This window comes from Geotrypetes seraphini, chromosome 1 (assembly GCF_902459505.1).
Source record: "Geotrypetes seraphini chromosome 1, aGeoSer1.1, whole genome shotgun sequence".
Lineage (NCBI taxonomy): Eukaryota > Metazoa > Chordata > Amphibia > Gymnophiona > Dermophiidae > Geotrypetes > Geotrypetes seraphini.
The window spans coordinates 174421098-174445827 of record NC_047084.1 but is presented as its reverse complement, the minus strand read 5'-3'; the positions used below and the strand labels follow the sequence as shown (position 1 = coordinate 174445827).

The window sequence follows — 24730 nt, the reverse complement described above, 5'->3', positions numbered from 1 at the left end:
TGTCCAGACCTAATATCTATCATTCTTCCTTCTGGACATTAAGGTAAAATTCTGCTGACTTCTGAAAACAAAGTCAAAACAATACTGGGGAAACCAAAAAATTCTTGGTCAAATCTCACTGGGAGTGATTAAAGGAAGGTATTTGAAAGTGACAAAAAAAATCACTCTCCTATGCAATATTCAAACTTCTTAGAATGTTACATATATCTTCAAATTTAGTCACAAGATATGCTCAGAGATATAAAGGCTAAAAGCAAGGGGCAAACCCCAAAGAAAAAAGCCTTACCACCCAATCATTGCATATAATTGGACTCACTTAAAAAATATATACTTTCTTCGCTGCATAAGCAGTCTGAATGATGTTGTAGTCTCGTGAGACCACGGGAACTCGCAGCACGGCTCTGCACGGGGCAGGAGTGTAGGAAGATCACTCCTGCCCCGCGTAACCGCCAGGTAAGGTCCGGGGCTGGGTTAGAGCCGGCCTTTTCTCTAATCTTGAAACCTTTCAAGCCAATATTAACATGGGAGGTGTATGTTCACTAGCAACCAGTAAACCCGTAATTCCACTTTGCTTAGATTTTCGGGGCTTTGCTGGAGCAGAAGTGCACCATCAGGCGGTTTTGCCTCTGCTGCAGATGGAGAAAAGGCCCTTGAAGCTCCACTGGGTCACGTGTGACATTGACAGATGTGCTCAACACACACGGGGAGAGGCAAATCAACTGGCATTTTTGTGTGTCTGTGTCAATGTGGCCAGGCACTCGCAACCCAGTAAAGCTGGCAGGGGTCACTGGATATGAAGACTGCAAAATGGACTGTAAGGGCTGCGTGTTGGAGACCACTGATTTAGCATATGATTTCCAGTATAAGCTGAACACGTAGGGGTAAATATTCAGCCAGTGGCTGAGTGTTTTGTTAACCTCCACTAGTGTTATTCCTAGATATTCAATGCCAGGTCATGTCTGGGCTTTGGCACTGAATATCCAGTATGCGCAGTAACACATAGCTGATTGAGTCGATATTTGAAACTTAATCAGCCATGGGTTGCCATATAAAAAGATAGGTATTAAGTGGTCCCATTTTTGTGGTTACCCTGGCCAGTTAAGCGCTGAATATTAGAACATAAGAATTGCCATACTGAGACAGACTGAAGGTCCATCAAGCCCAACCATTTTTGTTCACAGCTCTGCATGGAGCAGGGGTGCAGGAGCGCAGGAAGATCGTTCCTGTCCCACTTCACTGCACCACCAGGTAAGGCGTGGAGAGGGGAGGGAGGAGAGGGTGGGTCTGAGTCAGCCCTAAGTTATTCACGGGCCTGCTCTGCCTCCTAACCTACGCGAATTTGGAGGGGGAAGTGTATTTTACCTTAATCTATCACATTATCTGTATGCTTATCTTTATGTATCATTGTAATATCTGCATGTGGTACTGCAATGGATCAGGCCAATAACCTCCTGATTTACTTAGATGCATATTGATGAGATGTGAGACTTGGATTCTCAAAGGGGATGTGCTCCTATCATGCATGCCAAACTAAACTATAAACTCCTATACGTTTGCCAAAAGGTGCTTAAAAAGATACAAAAAAGAAGGCAAAAGATGTCAGTAAGGACTCTATGAGTGTGTCTATCAGCTAATCACTACTAACAGACCAAACCACACAAATACCAAATGTCAATTGAGGAGTAGGGACGCTCTCAGTGTGAGGTTATTAGCGATGGGAGCATAGGATGCCAGCATAGGATATGCTTCTACCATCAGTTCAGCAATAGAGGTTTCAAGTCACTGCCTGAATCCTTGCCATTGGAGGGGGCTCTCCCTCTCCCCCCTAGCCAGTCAGCATTTTGCCTGGTGATAAACCTGGTGGGACTGGTTAAGTAAGAGGCGCCTTCTTAAAATACTTTAAAATTAGGATTCTGTAGGATTTTGATTTAATTATGCCATATGCCCTTTCTTAGTGTTGCTGTTTTAGTCACAAGAGGGTACATCAATGTACCACCAGTCTATTTGCCATTCACCTAGTTTACCATTGTAAAAGTTTAATGATATATCAGCAGACCACCCGACACTTATCTGACGGTGGTCTTTGCGATTATTTTACAACCTGCTGTCTGATATCTGTATTCCTCTGCTGGGAAGCTTTTGTAAAAATTCTTGTTTGTCATGTGACCTTCTTCCACATCAGCAGGTGGTCTGGGACAACCATTGAGGAAAGCCTTTCTTCACAAATGAAGGGGGGGGGGTGGGGGAGTTGCTCAGTGAATGATCCTTCCTGTGTGGCAGGCATATTCTGAAGTCACTCATCTTTAAAGAGAGGATTTCATTCAAAATCTTAGTGGTTTTGTGAACAGATTTATCACAACTATTATGAAACAGCTTTTTTTTCCCACCTTTTTCTGCCATTGGCAGAATCTAAAGTGATAGGCTATTGCTAGTCTTAACTGGTATCTTCTTTTTTTATCATTTTGTTATCTGAATGCCAAGAGGACTTAGAAATAATTGTTCTTCTGATTGTTGTTTGTATAGTGCTGTAATGAAAACAAACATTTACTTGAGGCTACAGCAAGGAACAATATGAATCTGATACCTAGTATCCTCTATACCAGTGTTCTTTAACTGCCGGTCCGCAGACCAGTGATGGTCCACAGAAATTTCCTGCCTGTCCACAGGGCTGGCACGTGCATCGGACCCGAGACAGTGTACTTTAATCACCGGTCTGCGGTACGATCGATGCGGTGTAATCTTTGCGCTGAATCCCTCTTCCTCAGTGCTGCAGTGCATAAAGCAGCGGGCAGCAGCTCCTACGTGCATCCTGCACCTGAACCAGAAGCCTTCTCTCTGATGTCGCAACATCAGAGAGAAGGCTTCCAGATGAGGTGTGGGACGCACACGAGGAACCACTACCCACGGCTTTGTGCACTGCGTCAGTGAGGAAGAGGGAACCGACCCGAAGATAACACCGGGCAGAAGCAGGCCAGAAGGTTAGGCACAGCATGGAGGGAGGGAGACAACAAAGGTAGGGGAATGATTTTACTTTTAAATTGTAGTGATTGAATTGTGTCAATTTTGAGAATTTACATCTGTGGTCTGTATTTTGCACTGTTCAGGAAGAAATGCATTTGTTTCTTTTTCTCTGGGATTGTGCTGCATGCAGTCTTGCATCTTAGGGTTTGTTTGTATATATTAGTACTTTTAGTTTTTGGTCTCGTATTTGCATAGGGGTTATCTGTGTTCTGGTAGGAATGAATGTTGAGAAGCATACAGTGTGCTTTGTGTAGTTTAATTTTGTGGTTAACCATAATGTGGTGTTAAGATTATATATGAAAAATTATATATAAGTCATATAATTATATATATAATAATTATATAAGTCGTATAATTATATATGTCGTATAATTTTTCATATATAATCTTAACAACACATTATGGTTAACCACAAAATGAAACTACACAAAGCACACTGTATGCTTCTCAACATTCATTCCTACCAGTATCTAATATAATAAAATGCTAGGCCGCGCATGCGCACTCCCATTGCGTGCGTCCGTTTTCTGTGAGATGTAGAGCATTTCAGATAGGAGTGTGCATGCGCCCAAAACACTTTCTCTCCTCCCCCGAGACGGATGTCGGACACGGCGGCTGTCGGCCCGTGCTGTTTTTTGATCTGCCCTGCTCTTTGCCTGAAGTCCTCTCTCCTCCCCCGAGGCGCATGTCGGACGCGGCGGCTGTCTCCCCCGAGGCGTGTGTCAGACGCGGCGGCTAAACTAAACTAAACTAAACATTAGGTTTGTATACCACGCCATCTCCGCAAGCGCAGAGCTCGGCACGGTTTACAGAGTTAAGAGGAAAGGAACTACAATAAGGGATAAAGGAGAAGGACTAAGAGGAAAGAGAGGGACAGAATACTGGAGAATGGGAGGTGATTAGATTTTTGCAAAGAGCCACGTTTTCAAGTGTTTGCGGAAGGATTGGAAGGAGCTTGAGTTTCTGAGTGGGGATGAGAGGTTGTTCCAGAGTTCTGTGGTTCTAAAAGGCGGCTGTCAGCCGTTCTGTTCTTCGGTCTGCCCTGCTCCTTGCCTTACTATATTTTTAAGTTGAAAGACGAGGCAGCGGCTCCTCTCAGGATCCCCACCTGCGTTGGAAGTCCAATGCAGTCGAGGATCTTGAGAGGAGCCGCCGCCACCGTGTCTTTCAACTTAAAAATATACTAAGGTAAGGAGCAGGGCAGAACTATCTTCAAAATGGCGGCAACTTGATCTCCGTTCCTCCGGGGGGGAGGTCTGGGAGGAGAGGGATCGCGGCCACTCAGCGCCCCCACCGAGGAGCCCAGCAACTTTCCGCTGCCCGGGACCCGAGTCATTTGCCGCCGCCCCCCCCTCTTCCCTTACCGCGGGCCCGACTGGCGATTTAAGCAGCGTGTGCAGCAGTCTTCACACGCTGCTTCGGGCCATTCTACTGCCCTGATTTGCTCCGGTCGTGCCAGAGTAAATCAGGGCAGTAGAAGGACCTGAAGCAGCGTGTGAAGACTGCTGCACACGCTGCTTGAATCTCCATGTGTAGTCGGGCCCGCGCGAAGGGAAGGGAAGGGGGGGGGTAAAGGACTCGGGCCCGCGTTTGTAGTCGCGACTGTGGGAAGGGAAAGGGGGTAGAGGAAACGCTAATGCTGCTGCACAGGGAACTGGTGTGGGGGGAGGGAAATGGAAGGGGGAGCGAATGCTGCTTTGCACAGACAGACAAAGGGAGGAAGGGAGACAGAAAGAAAAGAAGAAAGACAACAGGGGCAGGGAGATATACAGAAAGACAAACAGACAAAGGGGGCCAGGGACAGAGACAGACAGAAAGAAAGACAGCGGGAGTCGCGTCAGGAGGGTGCGGGATGCCGCAGAGGGAACTTTTCCAATGGGTGCAACTGGGCGGCTGTCGGGAGCCTCTGATCAGGAGCAGAGCAAAGTAAGTGTATCATAGGGATAAGAAGGAGGAGGGGGGAGAAAAAGGAAGGGACGCCTACTGCTGGACAGGGGGAGAAGGAAAGAGGTACTGATGGACAGGGAGGGGTGAAGAAAAAGGAACGGAGGCCTAATGTTGGACAGGGGGAGAAGGAAGGTGCTGCTGGACAGGGGGGAGGTAAAACAAAGGGAGAAGGGCTGCTGCTGCATAAGGAGAGCTGTGAAGGGGTGGTGGTGGACACAGGGGAGGTAAAAGGAAGGGAGAATGGACAGGGGGAGCAGGCAAGGGGTGGTGATGGACAGCCAAGGAAAAAGAAAGACAGAAAGAAAGAAAGCGGCTAAGGAGAGAGAGAGAGAGAGAAAGAAATAAAGAGAGACACACACACACATATATTCTAGCACCCGTTAATGTAACGGGCTATAAGACTAGTATATATATAAAATTAATGGGGGGAAAAATGATGTTACAATTAGTACTATTATGGGGGTGGGTGGGGGTCTGACCCACGACTTAGCCCATTGTTCTTCAGCCACTGGTCCACAAAATAATTATTTTATTTCTGCTGGCCCATTGGTGTCAAAAGGTTGAAGAACACTGCTCTATACCACATAATAGAGACTGAAATCAAACTCTGTTATGAAGCATTACTCTTCTCGAAACACTGTTTTAGAAATAACATTTTAAATCGGTAAAAACATTGGAAAACTGACTGGAATGTAACCCTGGTTCCTCAGGGTTTGAGTTTATGGTTAGGAGCACCATAGCTGGATAATGAGAGAGCTCCAGGTCAGCTAGAGGCACACCTAACCCATCAGGTTTTCAAGATTATTACTATGAATATCTTTATTGGAAGCTTCTATAACACTTCTAATGACTGGGGATTCGATTCAGAGTGGTTTTCAAAGACTTCTATAATGGTTTTAAATAGAGAATCAGATGGATTCCACTGTGAGTGTTGTCGGCCTCCTAGCTGCTTCGCTAGGGCATCATGTTTGCATTTGCATTATTACACTATTATATATGTATGCAGTGTAGATTCGCATACAATTGAGATATCACATGTAAATAAATCTCATGCAGCATATTCATTAAATCAAATTCTTAAAACCAGCTATTAAATATTTAATACAAACAAGTATCTTAATCAATTCAATTTTATCTCCTACAATTCATTTCATTACAGTACAACTTATCAACTTACACTCACTTCCCAACTTTCACACACATACTACAGTCATTGTGATTACTTTTATCCAAACTGGATCTTAGTTGGATCATCTAGTCAGAGAGGCTTCAAACTGAGTTGCACAACAGTCTAGCACATGAGAATCACAGTTTCTTAAACACAACCGACAGGCCTCTCTGTCCTCATAATAGTCCTGTTCTTCAATCCATAAAGCATTCAGCTCAACACAAGACTGTGTTTCGCCTCCTGGCTTCTTCAGGAGCTGTATTTGCAAGGCTCACCAATATCACACCTTCACCAGTAAACTAAGCATGACTCGTGCAGGGACCCAGTGTTCGGCACAAGCCAGGATCAGCTAACAAGCAGGAAAAACACCGTCTACCAGCTTGATTTCCTGGTAGACGGTAGACTGTGCTCTTCAACATCTATATAAACGATCTGGACATAGGAACGACCAGCGAGGTGATTAAATTTGCGGACGATACGAAGTTATTCAGAGTAGTGAAGACATAGGGGGACTGCGAAGATCTGCAACGTGACATAATCATGCTCGAGGAATGGGCATCGACAGGACAAATGAGGATTAACGTGGATAAGTGTAAGGTGATACATGTCGGTAACAAAAATCTCATGCACGAATACAGGATGTCTAGGGCGGTACTTGGAAAGACCTCCTAGGAAAGGGACTTGAGAGTTCTGATCGACAAATCGATGAAGCCGTCCACACAATGTGCGATGGCGGCGGAAAGGGCAAACAGAATGCTAGGAATGATAAAGAAGGGGATCACAAACAGATCAGAGAAGGTTATCATGCCACTGTACCGGGCCATGGTGCGCCCTCACCTGGAGTACTGCATCCAGCACTGGTAGCCGTACATGAAAAGGGACATGGTATTACTCGAAAGGGTCCAGAGAAGAGCGACTAAGATGGTTAAGGGGTTGGAGGAACTGCCGTACAGCGAAAGATTAGAGAAACTGGGCCTCTTCTCCCTCAAACAGAGGAGATTGAGAGGGGACATGATCGACACATTCAAGGTACTGAAGGGAATAGACTTGGTAGATAAGGACAAGGTTGTTCACTCTCTCCAAGGTAGGGAGAACGAGAGGACACTCTCTCCAAGGTAGGGAGAACGAGAGGACACTCTCTCTAAAGTTGAAAGGGGATAGATTCCATACAAACGTAAGGAAGTTCTTTTTCACCCAGAGAGTGGTAGAAGACTGGAACAATCTTCCAGAGTCTGTCATAGGGGAAAACACCCTCCAGGGATTCAAGACAAAGTTAGACAAGTTCCTGCTGAACAAGGACATACGCTGATAGGGCTAGTCTCGGTTAGGGCGCTGGTCTTAGAACAGAGGGCTGCTGCGTGAACGGACTACTGGGCATGATGGACCACTGGTCTGACCCAGCAGCGGCAATTCTTATGTTATTAACAGGACCATGATGAGGACAGAGAGGCCTGCCGGTTGTGTTTTAAGAAACTGTGATTCTCATGTGCTAGACCAGGGGTCACCACACTTTTCGGGCTTGAGAGCTACTTTTAAAATGACCAAGTCAAAATGATCTACCAACAATAAAATTTAAAAAAAGCCCACTGAAAGGCAGAGAAAATGTTAATTGTTCATATTCCGTTTTTTTTCTTTCAAAGAGGTCAAGGCAGATGACTCTATGCAATATCACCTCAGTAACAACCATACAAAAATAGACAAATATACCCCCCTCCCTTTTTACTAAACTGCGATAGTAGTTTTTAGCACAGGGAGCTGCGCTGAATGGTACGCGCTGCTCTCGATGCTTGTAGGCTCCCTGCGCTAAAAACCGCTATTGCGGTTTAGTAAAAGGGAGCCATAGTACAAAATAGCAGATATAAATTCTCAAAACGGACACATTTTGATCACTAAATTGAAAATAAAATCATTTTTCCTACCTTTATTGTCTGGTAATTTCATCAGTCTCTGGTTGCATTTTATTCTTCTGACTATGCATCCAATATTTCTTCCTTTTTTTCAGCCTCCTGTATGCTTCCTCTCCTCCATACCTCATTCTCTCCCCCAACTTTTTTTCCTTTCTCCCTGCCCCCTTCTTTCTTTCTGCCTCCCTTTCTCTCTCTCTCTCTCTCTCTGCCCCCTTTCTTTCTGTCTCCCTGTTCCCTCTTTCTTTCTGTTTCTCTTCTTTCTTTGTCTCCTTGCCTGCCCCCTTTCTTTCGCCCTCCTCTCCCCTCCCCCAAGCCACTAGGTTTGCCACTGCTGCCGCCTGCGGGGAATAGCCCCCAAGCCACCGCCACTCCAAGCTCTCCCTGCAGAAGCCTCGCGCTGACCAGCATTCCGCTCCCCAACGTCAATTCTGATGTCAGAGAGGAAGTTCTGGTCCAGCCAGGCAGCGATTGGCTGGCCCAGAAATTCCTCTCCGATGTCAGAATTGACATCGGGGAGCAGAATGCTGGTCAGCGCAAGGCTTCTGCAGGCCCAAATCTCAGACGCCCAGGGCCGAGGAAGAGAAAAAACCTGGGCATGAGAGAAATCCAGTCTATAAATCCCTCCATGAGAGCCATTCTAGGGTTCATAGAAAGTAACACGGAAGACAAAGGCGCGCGCCGACAACTGAGTGCAAGACAGAGGCGCGCACCGAAGAAAAATACTGATTTTAGGGGCTGCGACGGGGGGTTTTGTTGGGTAGCCCCCCCACTTTACTTAATACATATCACGGGGGGGTTTGGGGGGTTGTAACCCCCCACATTTTAGTGAAAATGTAACTTTTTCCCTAAAAACAGGGAAAACGTTAAGATTTCAGTAAAATGTGGGGGGTTACAACCCCCTAAACCCCCACAACGCGGCACTATCTGTATTAAGTAAAGTGGGGGGTTCCCCCCCACACCCCCTGTCGTAGCCCCTAAAAACAGTCTTTTTCTTCAGTGCGCGCCTCCGCACTGCGCTCAGTTGTCTGCTCGCATCTTTGTCCCGGCGCGCTTTTGACCTGACACCCCATTCCAGTCTCCTTTCAGCACGGCACTTACAAGAATGTGTATCCCCCTCCCCCTTAGGAACCACCTCAGCTTCCCAGTTTCAGGCTTAAGGCAGCAGCAGCAGCAGCTTTGGCATTTTTGGGCAGAACGCCTCCTGTTCCCAACCGCCTTTCTCCAGTCTGGTGGTTGTCGATTCCGCCAGGTGCAGCTGGCGCTCAGCTCTCCAGGGTTGTGACTTCCCTAGAACCCCCCTCCCGCCTTCTCCTGAAGGAAGTGACATCATCCCCCAGTCTATCAAAGAGTGTCTATGGGAGAAAGCGAGAGAGGGAAGACAGGTTCTGGCAGTTGAGCAAGGAAGGGCGCAGCGAGAATGGGTGTGCGTGAATGATGACCGGAGGGGGACGTCGGGGAGAGGAAGGCTGATCGGCCGGTAGATCGGGACGGCAACATGAGTATCAGCAAAGCGTTTGATAGCGTCCCGCACCGCAGGTTATTGAGCAAGATGGGCTCGATGGGATTGGGTGAAACATTAACCGCATGGGTTAGGGACTGGCTTAGAGGTAGACTTGAGAGGGTAGTGGTAAACGGTACCCTCTCTGATACGACGGAGGTGATAAGCGGAGTGCCGCAGGGCCCGATCCTATTTAACATCTTCGTAAGAGACTTGGCTGAGGGGCTTCAAGGTAAAATTACATTATTCGCCGATGACGCCAAACTATGCAACATAGTAGACAAAAGCACAGTGCCTGACAAAAGCTCAATGCCCGACAGTATGATGCAGGACCTATCTGCTGAAGCATTGGTCAAAGACTTGGCAACTAAGTTTCAATGCCAAAAAATGCAAGGTCATGCACCGTGGCGGCAAAAATCCATGCAGGACTTGCACCCTAAATGGTGAGATCCTAACAAGGACTGAAGCAGAACATGACTTGGGGGTAATCATTAGCGAAGACATGAAGACTGCCAATCAAGTGGAGAAAGCTTCATCCAGGGCTAGACAAATCATGGGCTGTATCCGTAGAAGTTTTGTCAGCCGTAAGCCCGAGGTCATAATGCCGTTGTACAGATCCATGGTGAGACCCCATCTGGAATACTGTGTACAATTCTGGAGGCCGCATTATCAAAAAGACGTGCTGAGAGTTGAGTCGGTTCAGCAAATGGCCACCAGGATGGTCTCAGGACTCAAGGATCTCCCGTATGAGGAACGACTGGGTAAGTTGCAGCTTTACTCACTCGAGGAACACAGAGAGAGGGGAGACATGATCGAGACGTTCAAATATGTCACGGGCCTATCGAGGTGGAAGAAGATCTCTTTTCATAAAGGACCCACGGCAACAAGAGGGCATCCGTTGAAAATCAGGGGTGGGAAATTTCATGGCGACACCAGAAAATATTTCTACACCGAAAGGGTGGTTGAGCGCTGGAATAATCTTCCACAACAGGTAATTGAGGCCATCAGCGTGCCAGATTTTAAGAAAAGATGGGATTGGCATGTAGGATCTCTTCATGGAGGTAGCTTGGGGGTGGGTCATTAGTGTGGGCAGACTAGATGGGCCGAGGCCCTTTTCTGCCGTAATTTTTCTATGTTTCTATGTTTACCGGTTGATCGCGATCGACATATTGGGCACCCCTGTGCTAGACTGTTGTGCAACTCTCAGTTTGAGAAGCCTCTCAGACCAGATTATCGTGGACTAATGAACTAACTAAGATCCAGTTTTGGATAAAAGTAATCACAATGACTGTAGTATATGTGTGAAAGTTGGGAAGTGAGTGTGAATTGATGGGGATTAGGTTCACTGACTAAACTATTCTGATATTTATTAATAAATTAAGCATTGAAAAGTTGTACTGTAATGAAATGAATTGTGGGAGATGATATTAAAATTGAATTGATTAAGATAATACTTGTTTGTATTAAATATTTAATAGCTGGTTTTAAGAATTTGAGTTATCCAATAGGCAGCTATTTAATTAACTGAAAAAAAAACCCAAGCTTAGGCTTTATGCATATTCATTATAGATATTTTGAAAACCTGAGTGGCTGGATGTGTCCTGATTCAAATCATTGGTAACAAAACAAGACAGTATTGTTTATTTTATGAGCTACAAGTCTATCTGTGGTGTGTCAAAATGAGGACTGGCTCAGTCTGTCCTTCATGACATGGAACTGTTGATTAGACCTATATTTTCCCACTTACTTAGTATCCTTAGGCACTGTTCTTGAATTACCGAAGTAGCTGATCCAAACAATCTCCCCCATAACTGCTCTCATATACTGTTAATCACTAATCTCCAACTATGTAAGTTCTACTCAATTATAGCATTCTTTTTAATCATTGTAAACGGCATAGAACTTCATAGTCCTGCGGTATATCAACTGCTATTATTATTATTATTAATAAAAGAAATTAGTGCCCTTGTGGTTTATAAATATAGATTGTTTTGTCAGCGTAAGTAGTATGAATTTAGAGTCCAAAGGTGTGAAGAAAGTGTTTTCTCCAATTGGGTTTTTGTAAATTAATCCAGTCTACAGTAATTTTGTGCAGGAGCTGCAAAATAGGCCATAATAATAATCTTTAAAATAATGTGTGCCATGCCACAAATATAGGAATGGTGGTTGTTTCAAATGGTATTAAGTCTAGAAAGCATTCCCATGAAACTTAACAAGAACAAAATCTACAAGAATGAGAGGGCATTCGGCAAAATTAAAAGGGGACAGATTCAGAACCAATGCTAGGAAGTTCTTCTTCACCCAACGGGTGGTGGACACCTGGAATGCGCTTCCAGAGGGTGTGATAGGACAAGGTAAGGTATTGAAGTTCAAGAAGGGATTAGATGATTTCCTGAAGGAAAAGGGAATAGAAGGGTATAGATAGAGGAATACTATACAGGTCCTGGACCTGGTGGGCCGCCGTGTGAGCGGACTGCTGGGCATGATGGACCTCTGGTCTGACCCAGCAGAGGCACTGCTTATGTTCTTATGTTAGCATATTTAAAATAAAAAAAATTTTTTAATGTTTTTTTGTTTTGTCTCTTGGTGTACAATCAAGCTGTATATTTTGTTGCTCGGAAGTATAGTCAAGGCAGTTAGCATAGCTGGGCTGATAAAAGGAAGGAAAACAGAAAGCCACCACTTGCTCTTGGGATGAGCGCCAAGGTATGAATCTACTTTTTAGATCCTACATATTACTGTTTCCTGAATGGGCTGTTTTTGGAGAAGGATTCTCAAAACTCACTGGCAAAATCCGGTGAGTCGCTGTAGTGGGAGTGATTTTTATTGTATGGGTGATTCTTAACATAATAACATGCAAACTATATGCATGCTATTTGCGCAGAAAATCACCAGTAAAAAGTAAGAGGAACTGTGCCTGGCACTTACTCAGAAGAACAGTCACTAAGCACAGCTCCTCCCTTCTGTCAAAGTTGCTCTCCCAGCCTTGATCAACTGGGCCGCAGGTCTCCCCGAGTCCTACCGGCTCAGCTGATTGACTGTCAGAGAGAGCTGAAGAGGGACATGTTCCCTCCCCCTCTCACCGACATCCCTCCTTTTCTGCCACTGGCCAGCACCCCCATACCCTGAACAAGATCAGCAGGAGGGATTCCCACTCCCTCCCACTGCTGGGGGGGGGGGGGAAAGGGGTCTGAGCTGTCAAGCCTTACTTTCCTGTCAGTGCCTGAACCGGTGCTCAGGCACTGACTGGAAAGTAAGGTTCCGACAGCTCACAATCTGCTGGAAAAATTTGCCCTCAAATGTAGCACAACAAGACTAGGGAATCACCTGGCAATGATGGAAAATTGCCCAGAGTGCTCCTTTAAATATTAATGAGTCTATTTTACTACCATTTTAATATTAATGACCTCTTTGTACTACATTTGTGTAGCGGAGTCAGAGACTGCTAGGAAGCTCAGAAAAGACCACAGTGAGCCATTCTGATAAACAGCCGGTAAAATACTGGCACGCTAAACCAGCTGGAACCAGTTTAGCAACCATTGTTAAGGGTTTGTTAAGCTTTGAGAATCTGGCCCCAAATGTTTTGCTCAGTTGACTTTTGATTGGACTCGGGTACAGTGTGGCTTCTTTTTCTTTTTTTTTAGAACTTTATTGAAATCCCAACCAATAATAGCAAGCACATGAAGGACATTAGACATTACAATACAAAAAGTAAAGATAAGTCAAAACTACAATTTAGATGTGATCAAGCAAAATGAATTTTTTCCAAGTGAAACCTCTAATGATTTTTGAGTGCTTTTTAACTTTCCCTCCCTCAATATATTCAGGTTGTTTACATTCCAAGTATGTTTTAGAGTTGGAGGTACAAAAAGTTGGGCATTAACTGTGTTGCCTCCCACTAACCAGGAAAGCTTGCATCAAACTCTTCAGTTGTAGGATTTTCGGCTATATGACCTCTCTGTCTGCTGGGGAGAACATGTTGGCAGCTGAGGCCTGCACTAGATCCTTGCTCGCTCAAAAGTCCTATTGTGGTGTAATCATTCTTATGTTTTTGACCCTCCAATGGAATACTCAAATGCAGGCCCTAAATCATCCACCTCAGTTGTCCTTTTTAGGATGATTCTTGTGCAAAGCCATCTTACTCAGTTTCAAAATGTATAGATTAGGTGGTGGTTCTGTTCCATTTCTTATGATACAACCGGAACTGTATATGTTGTAATTCTAAAAAAAAGTAGTTTATAGCATAAATTACTTGCAGTATCTCAAATATTTTGTGGTTTGAAAAGTTTCTTTGCGTTAAAGTGGGCACCTATTTCCTTTTCCCTTAATATTGTTTTGTAATTTATTTTTCTTTAGTGAAAATCTGCAAATTTAACAGAGAACATAAAAGGCCTGATGTGATAGAAGAAGAAAACATGCTTGCCTACACTGGACTAATTAATTCAGAGGTTGGATTCAGGTAATAATGCTGCCTATGGATGCGAAGTGATCATATCGGCCAAATGCATTACGCACACTGCATTTCTCATACTAAATATGACAAGATGACATTCTGTGGCAAATGTTTCCATGCTGTGTCAAATATGGCCATAATTTGAGTAAGATTTGATGACCTTTCATTGTGCTTCATCCACATCCATGCCTGACTATTCACAATGACTCTCAATATGACAGGTGCATTGTTCACATTAAAATAGTTTTATTTATTTAAAACATTTGTAGCCCGCATATCAACCATCTATGAGGATAATAACATCGATAAATACATAATTAAAACAAAACATTACAATCATAATAAAACAGAACCTAGTGATTATTAAAATAACAGCATACAATAAACAACTTACACATATGCCTTTAAAATAAAAAGCCAAGCAATTACAAGATTACAAAATAACCAAATTTGAAAAGGCAAGTTGAAAAAAATAGGCTTTCAAACTTCCGAAATGCCAAAAAATCAGAGGTCAGACGAATAGAATCTGGAACCGAGTTCCATATTAAAGGTCTGGCTACTTGGAACATACCTGATCAATTTGCAACTTTGGTGACAGAATGAAGAGTGGGAACAGCCAAAAAAGCTCTGTCTTGTGATCTCAAAGAATGAACAGGCGCATGTCTGCAGCAGAGAAGCAATCACCTTGAGCAATAAATCCCAAACAGATTTGAATATGAAGGTTAGAAGCTTAAATTGTATTCTCCAAACAACCGGCAACCAGTGAAGTTCGGCCAGCATAGGTGTAACATGGGAATAACGGGGCAATCTAGCAATTACCCTGCCAGCAGTATTTTGAGCCACCTGAAGCGCTCTGAGTGAAGTCTTCAGCAAACTGCAAAAAAGAAAATTACAATAGTCTAGATGTAGTAATACATAAATCTGCATAATCAAGCTAAAGTTTGTAGCTGACAGCAAATCCTGTAGTTTTAACACCATCCTTATTTTAAATAAAACAGTTTTAACAAGGTATGCATGTGAAAAGTCCAGAAAGAGAAGCTGAAAGAGGCAGTGATGTGACTTTATAAAATAGGCTTGAACAGTGATCCAGTATAGTACACAAAAGCTTTTGCATAAATTTAAACCTCTGCATTATGGAATGTGTATATTACCCAAGGACTTCCCCTTGTGCTTCTTGAAAACATCACTGCATATCAATGGTGTAGCCAAACTATGAGTTTTGGGTGGAACAAAAGGCAAAATTGTTGGCATGATGCATTTCCTAACAGCCCCCCTCCCCCCCCAGCTGTACTTCATTTAAATACCTTAGCTGTCAGGGATCTCCCAAGTCACTAATTGGTTCTTCTTGACCTTTGTTTTGGCTTGGCTTTGCTCTCTGTATTCTTCTTACATCCAAATACCATAGAAAAAAAGAAAACAGAAATATGAAGGCAGATAAAGAGAATGTGGCCTATCTAGTCTGCCCGACCATGCCATCTATAATCCCCATCCTCTCTCTTAGAGATCCAATGTGCTTTTGTCTCCAACATCTCCATCTGGAGGACGTTCCAAGCATTCACCACCCTTTTTGTAATACTGTACTCATGAATGACCTTCATTGGTTACACCTGTTCTTCCCGCTTTAAACCTTTTTACCTGTATCACTTTGGGGCCCATCCCAAGGGCACTCAGTTTATTTATTAGATGTCTGTGTGAAACACTGTCAAAGGCTTTGCTAAAATGTAAATACACCACATCTAGCGCACTCCGTCTATCCAATTCTCTGGTCACCCAGTCAAAGAAATGGATCAGATTTGTCTGATAAGACCTGCCCCTAGTGAATCCAAGTTGCCTCGGGTCCTGTAATCCAGTGTTTCTCAACCTTTTCAAGCCAAGTACCCCCTGGGCCTAACAAATACCAACCGGGTACCCCCGCCCAAGCTCCGCTCCAGACCCACCCAATCTCCGCCCCTGACTCCACCCCCATAATGGTAGTACTAATTGTAATGCAATTCTTCCATCCATTTTTCATATACTATTAACCACAAAATAAAAAAAACCACAAAGCACACTGTATGCAGAGAAAATGTTAATTGTCATTTATATATATATATATATATATATATATATATATATATATTTTATTTTTTTTATTTTTTTCAAGGAGGTCAAGGCAGATGACTTTAAAAAATGCAATCAGTAACAACTATAGAAAAAACAGACAAATATAGAGCAGATATAAATTCTCAAAGCTGACATTTTGATCACCAGTTGGAGGGCTCAGCGGGAAATTTCTCCCCCTTTCCATTGGCTCTGCCATTTTTCTGCCTGCTGCCGGTGCGACTGAGGATCCCCTTGGGTGTGGGAGAGCACTCCTCCCCTCACTGATGCTAGAGCCGCTGAGCCAGTTAAAAGGCTTGGCGCCTAATGCAGCCATTCAGGCAGGCGCACGGGACCAAGCAGGCGTGCCTGCCTTGTTTGCTGCTCTGTTTCTTACTGCCGCAGCCGTCCAGCGAGGGAAGCCCCGGAATTAAAATCAGGTACCGGGGTGGGAGAGCAGCTCACTGCCGCAGCCGTCCAGTGAGGGAAGCGCCGGTATTAAAAGCAGGCATGGGGGGGGGTGGCGGCTCATTGCCAGAGTGGGGGAGGGCTCACTGCCGCAGTTGTCCAGCGAGGGCCAAGATTAAAAGCAGGCAAGGGGGGGGGGGCCCTGCTGCTGCTGCTGCTGCTGCCGCCGCAACTAAAAACAGGTGGGGGGGGTTGTGGTATTTGCTCCATAAGACGCACCCTTATTTCCACCCACTTTCTGGGGAAAAAAAGTGTGTTTTAATGGAGCGAAAAATACGTTAATACCAAGGATTGTACCAAAAGCCTAAATGCATTAAAAGTAAAGTATGCCCTTATGCATTTTAAGGGGGTTATGGTGAGATGCGTACCTGGGCTTTTTTATGTGAAGTTCACTGCAGTGTCCTCTAAGGTGCCCCACTGCTCTGCAGGAATGTCTGTGTGGCTAGTCTGCTAAAAATGGTGTCCCCTCCTATATCCCAAATGACTTGTTTGTGTGTTTTTCTTTAGGACTTTTTTTTTTTTTTTTTTAAATAGTTAAAAAAAAGACGCACAAACACATCCATATTTTTTTTTATAGACAAGCTAGATCTTATTGCAGTTTTTAAAATGGGCATGTTTGGTACTGTATTTATGTGTGTGTTCCATAAAACATCTAAACTCTGATTTAGATGTCATATCAGAAATGGCCCTCCTTGTCACATGGGATCTATCCGCAAAGATAGATAGGGAGGGTCATTGGGGTGGGCAGACTTGATGGGCCTTGGCCCTTATCTGCCATCTATTTCTGTTTCTAACTGCTTTGCTGCCAGTTATGCACGTGCCTGCTTACTCATGTGGGTATTCTGTACATTCACAAGCGGCCCTGAAATGTGGGCTCTCCGATTTAGAATTATCTTCTATATGTCTAGGCCGTGGAGTTGAAACCAGAAGCAATTTTGAGTGGAGTTGGAAAAATGTACCAACTCTTCACTTCAGCTCCAAAATAAAAACTTACAACATTATAATATGTGGTAAATTTATAATTTTATACTTATATCTTTGTCCTGGATCTAAAGTTATGTTTACTACTACCGCTATTACTATTTAACATTTCTGTAGTGCTGATAGGACGAAGAATGTTGTGAAATCTGTTAGCTTAGTGGGGTTTAAAAAAAGGTTTGGATAATTTCCTAAGAGAAGTCCATAGGCCATTATTGAGATGGCTTGGGGAAATCCACTGCTGATTCCTAGGATAAGCAGCATAAAATCTGTTTTGCTCCTTGGGATCTAGCAAGGTACTTGGGACTTGGGTTGGCCACTGTTGGAAACAGGATGCTAGGCTTTATGAACCTTCGGTCTGTTCCAGTATGGCAATTCTAAAACACAACGCTATACAACATATTTAAGAGAAGGTCCCTTCCCAGTAGAACTTACTATCTAAATTAGCAGACAAAAGGACAAGTAGGGAGTTTCTTGGGGTACTTAGGGTGAGGGGGCTTTGATTTAAATGCATTCGTGAAAATTTGGGTTTTTACTCTAAATTTGAATAGTTCCAGGGACGGAGCTTGACGTACCCACTCGGGTAGTTTGTTTTACAAATAAGAGAGAAAGGGCACAGTCTGGAGTTGGCAGTAGAAGAGAAGGGTACAGATAAGAGAGATTTATCCGAGTGGCTTTCTCGGGGAGGAGTGTAGGGAGAAAGGAGAGAGATTGAGGAGCTTTGTAAGACAATAAGAGGCGTTTGAGCTGTATGCGGAAATGGATGGGGAGCTAGTGAAGTGACTTGAGGAGGAGGGTGATGTGAGCAAAGTGACTCTTGTGGAAAATGTCATGCAGCAGCATTCTGAACGGATTGAAGGGGGAGAGAGATGGTTACACGGGAGACCAGCGAGAAGCAGGTTGTAGTAGTCTAGGTGAGAGATGAGGGAGTGGATATTTACTAGTACTATACTTTAGTTCCAGAACAGTAAATGTAAAGCCTAAGGTTACCGTAATCGGAGCTGGAGTTGCCATAAGACTCAGAGAGTGGAAAAATAGAGGAGTGAGTCAAAGGTTTAGTGTACTGACTCCACAGCCCTGCTACATGGACATATTCTCTAGTGTAATTTTGTAAGAGCTGTTTACTGCATGTAGAACCTACTTTTACAGGCATAAAGTACTTTATACGATTACCCCCATAATTACCTTGTACACACAAAATATCGCCTCAGATATGGCTCAGTGATGGTTCAGATAAAGCATTCATGTCTGGGCACATGGCAGATTAATGTGATCAACAGCTCTGGGGAATAACTGTGCAATTGCTAATACATTTTGGAAAAGTTCCAACAGATGTGTTACTATGAAAACCTAAGTACTGAGGTTTAGGAATGCAGTGAATGCATTTACTCTTGAACATCCAATAATATTTAGAAAAACAAGAGACATAGGGCTCCCTTTTACAGAGGTGCGCTAGGGTTTTTAGCGCACGCACAGAAGGAGGCGGTAGTGGCTAGCTCGGGCTATTGCGCACGTTAAGGCCCTAGTGCATCTTTGTAAAAAGGAGCCCATAGCAGTTTTTTAAAGTTCAGATCCTTCCTTTCTGCCACATTGATTCCCTTTTACCATTTACAGAGAGCCAGTTTTATTTTGAGCATTTGACTGTGTTGAAGTGCCCGGTGACTCCTGCTCTGGCCACATATTGAGGCATATGGCAACCCGATTCCACTGCTTTGCAATAGTTTATTTGAATTTAGTTCACACTTTTTTCACTAGTAGTTTAAGGTGAGTTATTTTCTGATGCACCAGGTATTTCCTTGTCCCCATATGGTTTACGGTTTGTCTGTATCAGAGGCAATATAGGGTTAAGTGACTTGCCCAAGATCACAAAGAGCAGCAGACTTTGAACCCTGTTTCCTTGGTTGTCAGCACATTGGGAAGAATAACCCAAATCACAGTTACCGGATGCTAGGGTCCACTGAGGGTTAGCGCCCAAGAAAAAGATCTGGGTGTCATTGTAGACAATACGATGAAACCTTCCGCCTAATGTGTGGTGGCGGCCCAAAAAAAGCAAACAAGGTGCTAGGAATTATTAAGAATGTTATAATGTCTCTGTATCACTCCATGGTGCGACCTCACCTGGAGTATTGCGTTCAGTTCTGGTCTTATTTCAAGAAAGATATAGCAGCATTAGAGAAGTTCAAAGAAAAGCGACCAAGATGATAAAGGGGATGGTGCTCCTCTCGTGAGGAAAGACTAAAAAGGTTAGGGCTCTTCAGCTTGGAAAAGAGACGGCTGAGGGGAGATATGATTGAAGTCTACAAAATCCTGAGTGGAGTAGAACGGGTACAAGTGGATCGATTTTTTTTCACTCCATCAAAAATTACAAAGACTAGGGGACACTCGATGAAGCTACAGGGAAATACTTTTAAAACCAATAGGAGGAAATATTTTTTCACTCAGAGAATAGCTAAGCTGTGGAACGCATTGCCAGAGGTTGTGGTAAGAGCAAATAGCATAGCTGGTTTTAAGGAAGTTTTGGACAATTTCCTGGAGGAAAACACCAAAGTGTGTTATTGAGAAAGACATGGGGGAAGCCACTTCTTGCCCTGGATCAGTAGCATGGAATGTTGCCACTCTTTGAGGTTTTGTCAGATATTAGTGACCTGGATTGACCACTTTGAGGAAGGGTTACTGGGCTAGAATGGACCATTGGCTATTCTTATTTTCATGATCCTCCACTTGTGGAGGAATTGTGAAAGGGTAATTTTGGGTTGGGACACACCTAACTTTAAATATCTCTTATAGTATAGTGCTTAGGCAGGAGTGTTTATGGTGCCAATTTTTTTTTTTTTTTTTTTTCAATGTATAGAATTTAGTCCCATGCTTCCAACTCAGGCATGAGAGGAGTGGGGCAGTTTTGGATGGTAGAACAATTGCAGAGGGTAATTTTGGGGCATAGGGGTAGTGGGGGCAATTGTGAAGGTTATTTTTAGGGGGATGGGGAAATTGCAGGGGTGCCGTGTTGTGGGAGCAAGCAGTTTTATGAGGTGGTGTTGATGAGAGTAGAGAACTGGGAGAGGCTATTTGAAAGAAGCAATTCCCTAACTGCTGTATTTCACTTTTACCTTTATAAGCTGCAGAATCTGGAACTGCTTCTGCCACAGAAATGTTTACATCATTCAGCTTGTCTCTGTTAAACAAGCAAATCACAGTATGTTTATCCTTAAGCATATCAGTTTTCCCACAAATGCTGTTCTTTTTTGTTCTCTGCCTGTTTTGTGTGTTCCACTTTTGCAAGGCTTTCTTTCTCGTTCCCATTGACCTCTCGTTAACTAACTGTTGTGCATCGTCTCCCGTCTTGTTCCACATTCCTTTCACATTTTCTTGAATAGCTTGGTAACTCTGACCAAGGGTGGAGGCAGTGTTTTGTCTCTGTCTAGAATCAGAATGTCTCTTTACAGAGTACCTTGTACTGCAGCACTCTCTTCCTGGTGCTGTGTCTCTTGACAGGAGTCAGAGGTCCTTTATAAGAGTGCTTTGTGCATTAGAAGTGTCATGCTGGGTCAAATCAATGGTCCATAAAGCCTAATATCCTGCCTATGATAGTGGCCAGTCTGGGTCAATAGTGAGTCCCCTCAGATGCTAATGAGGAAGACCGAATTTGTGGTCTTCATTGCTAGAAATATAGGGATGACAATTCCCAGGTCCTTCAGAAACTTGTCCAGATCTTTTTTTTTTTTTTTTTTTTCGGGGGGGGGGGGGGAGGGGTTAAATTCAGCTATACTATTCTATAGCTTAATAAAGTGTTAGTTACATTTGATCTAAATTTGCTGCCAGTATCATGGGCCTAGTGCTATTTGAAGGGAAAAATAACTGTTCCCTATCAACTTGTTTGTTCCATGCTATTGATGATTTTACAAACTTCTGTTTTGCCTTTCTTTATCTGGGAGCTTTATTTTTATTTTTGCTTTTACCATATTTGTTGCCTTTTTCTGTATCTTTCCTAGTTCTTTTCTACCTGTTTTGAGGTGGGGGCAGTTAGAATTGTATAACAATATTTAATGGTAGTCTTAGCATAGATTTGTAGAGACATTATACTGTATTGTCCATTTTAGTCTTTTGGGGGGGGTTTCCCTTCTGAATTATTCTGTATGGGCATAACATTATACTTGTTCAAATTTTTTTTTATTTAACTTTTTTTTTTTTTTTTTCTTCAATTTATGCCAGTGCATAGAAACATACAAGTTAATTTTATAACGAATAAGAACATAAGAACTGCCATCTCCAGATCAGACCTTCAGTCCATCAAGTCCGGCGATCCGCACAAGCTGAGGCCCAGCCAGGTGTACATCTGGTGTCATTTTTAGTTACCCATATTCCTCTATGCCTCTTGTAAGGATACATTCCCCCTCTTTGGCGTCATTTTTAGTCACCCATATTCCTCTATGCCTCTTGTAAGGATACATTCCCCCTCTTTTACGAACGCATAGTTCGGGTTTTATCGCCAGCAGCAGCAGTAACTGCTCTGATGCTCATAGGAATTCTATGAGCGTCAGAGCAGTTACCGCTGCTGCCGGCACTATAACACGCGCTATGCGTTTGTAAAAGAGGGGATTGTAACCTACAATTTGCTTTTTATCTTTTAACCTGTTTACTATAACCAAATACTTACTCAAGCTACACACAATCCCCCCCAATTCTATTTCCAGTGCAATAGGTGTGTCATTCTGGACAAATGGGTAATTTCCCCATCGCCGCAAACTCTGCAGAAAGGGATCCACTTTGGATTTTTTCTGTAACCCTCTTCACTGGGAGCTCTACTTCCATCTAGTTTTTTCCTTTTGCGCACAAGCCTGTTTCTTCTTTTGCCTCAAAACTTGTTGGGATGGAGTTCTTGGGCTCTTCTATCACTAATTCATGTCAGCATTGCGCAAATTCTCTGCCTCATGCGCCACGTGTTTAAGTTCAATTTATTTGATATACCGCAAATATAAAACAGGGGTTAAAATCTCAGTGGTTTACAATAATAAAAAAAAAAGGCGAGGGAGACGAACACAAACAAGTAAACAATATACCAGCTAGACAGACATTAGGAAAGGGAAGAAGGGTAAGTTACATTGGATCAGTGGAATAGGGACGGGATAAGAACATATAAGGAAAGGGTAAAAATATAACCATTTTTTTATTGCTGCCCCGCTACAAGGGAAGGAGAGGCAGGAGCTTCTGGCTTAGCCTCTTCTGTGCTTTCTTGGCTTGAGGAAAGGGCAGCTAGCCTACTGGGGTGAGCATTTTTCTTCTGCGGTCTCGGAAATAGCGACCATCCTGTGCAAAGTCACAGAGCCCAAGAAACACAAATTAGAGCCCTCTTAGAGTGACTCTATGCTCCCTGGTATGACTTTTTCTTTGGAATTAGTCAATTTAATGTGAAAAGTAATTCATGAAAGCCGTTCCCCTGAAGTGCAGACTTCCTGCACTTCAGATTCGGCACGTCAGATCATAGCCCTTCAAGGGATATCTGCCTCACAGTTTGACATTGCCCAGCCCTTGGGAGACCTGTTTTCAGGGTATACAGATGCTTATTTAAGCCCACGGACCCTGCCGGACCTCATTTTGAGTCTTTGCATGAACTGAATTTAGACTCTCCGCCAGTTCCTTCTACTTCGTCCGTCCTCCCTTTGAGTGGAGTGAGAATTCAGTCTTCTATGTTTCCCTGGCATCTGTATTAGTCACAGAGCAGTGGGATTCTCTAGAGGGGTGTCTAAAGGTAGCGAGAGCCATGTCTCGCCATGTCTCGCCTGTATCTTCTGGCACAGGAGTGCCAGCAGCTCTTTATTCAGCCTAAAGTGGATTCTTTGGTTGGACAAGTTGCTAAGTGTACGTCCCTTCCAAGTGAGGGTAGTATGGTGCTCAAGGATATGCAGGACTGCCGTGTTGATGTAGTTCTCAAGATACTGTATAAGGTGTTGTTTGACTTTGGAAGTCAAAGCAGTCTCAGCGGTGTCCTTTGACACGTGCCTGTCTTTTCAGGCTACATACTTTGGAGCATAAAGGAAATGAGCCAGTACTTCAGCTCCTTTCATCTGGAGTGGATTATGTGACTGATGCTTTCTATAACATGCGGGTCATGGGTAAGGCATCAACTTATTATATTTCTGTCCACAGAGTGCTCTGAATCAGACAATAGGCTAGAGATTCCACCTTTAAAGCTATTCTCAGCAGACTCCTGTTTAAGGGACAGCTGTTATTTGGTAAAGGACTGCACGATCTCATGAATTGTGTGGTGAACCGTTGTCCCAAGCTTTGCCTGACCACAAACCCAGAACCTCTAGGCTCAGGGTGCTCTAATTTTCATGGCTTCCGGCGGTCTCAGAGTATTCCAGTTCCACATCAGGATCCAGATGTAACCAGACCTCGGCATCTTGTGCTGCACCCTCCACCAAGAAATCGCAATGATGCCAGGTCAGAGGAGGTCCCTCTCAAAATTGGGGGCTGACTCTCGGTATATCCCCCACTGGGGTTCAGATTTTGTCTGACCGATGGATTCTGGAAATCATCCTGACTGGTTACAAACTGGAATTTGCCAAACCTCTAATGGATTGGTTTGTGGACTCTCCCACAGGGCGGCTGGAAAAGGTGATAAAGGTACAAGCCACTGTGAGAAGGTTACTGAATATTCAGGCCATAGAACCTGTGCCACCCAAAGACCCGGGCACTGGCAGATACTCCATATACTTTATCGTGCCAAAGAGACTTAATGATTGGAGACCCATTCTGGACCTTACTCATGCAAACAAAACAAAACTACTTTAGCTCGGCCCAATATTAGATCATTTACCCACCTCCATCCCATTATCTTCCGGCTCCACTCTTCAGCTTGAGTTTTCAAGCAAAGTCCTTGGCATCATCATAGACTCCTCTCTCTCCTTCAATGACCATCTCAACTTCTTGGTAAAAAATTGCTTCTTTAGTCTTCATATGCTGAGGAAAGTGAGATCGTACTTTCATCATTCTCACTTCGTCATACTTGTTCAATCCACCATCCTCTCTAGACTGGATTATTGCAACTCCATCTATTTAAGCCTAACTAAAAAAAAAACTCCATAGACTTCAGCTAATCCAGAACGCCGCGACCAAGCTTATTTTCGCTAAAGGCAAGTTCGACCACGTCTCCCCACTCCTGTCCGAACTTCACTGGCTCCCAGTTCACTCCAGAGTCCTCTTTAAATGTG

At 43.8% G+C, this 24730-nt stretch overlaps 1 protein-coding gene across 4 annotated transcripts in view; it reads left to right on the top strand.

Moving 5' to 3' along the window:
* TMEM192 (transmembrane protein 192) overlaps positions 1-24730 on the top strand; it is a 136623-nt gene that overhangs the window by 98972 nt on the left and 12921 nt on the right. For all 4 annotated transcript variants that reach the window (XM_033941886.1, XM_033941876.1, XM_033941858.1 and 1 more), the window contains exon 5: positions 13898-14000. In XM_033941886.1, the coding sequence (XP_033797777.1) occupies positions 13898-14000 (103 nt within the window). The remainder of the gene's footprint in view (positions 1-13897; positions 14001-24730) is intronic.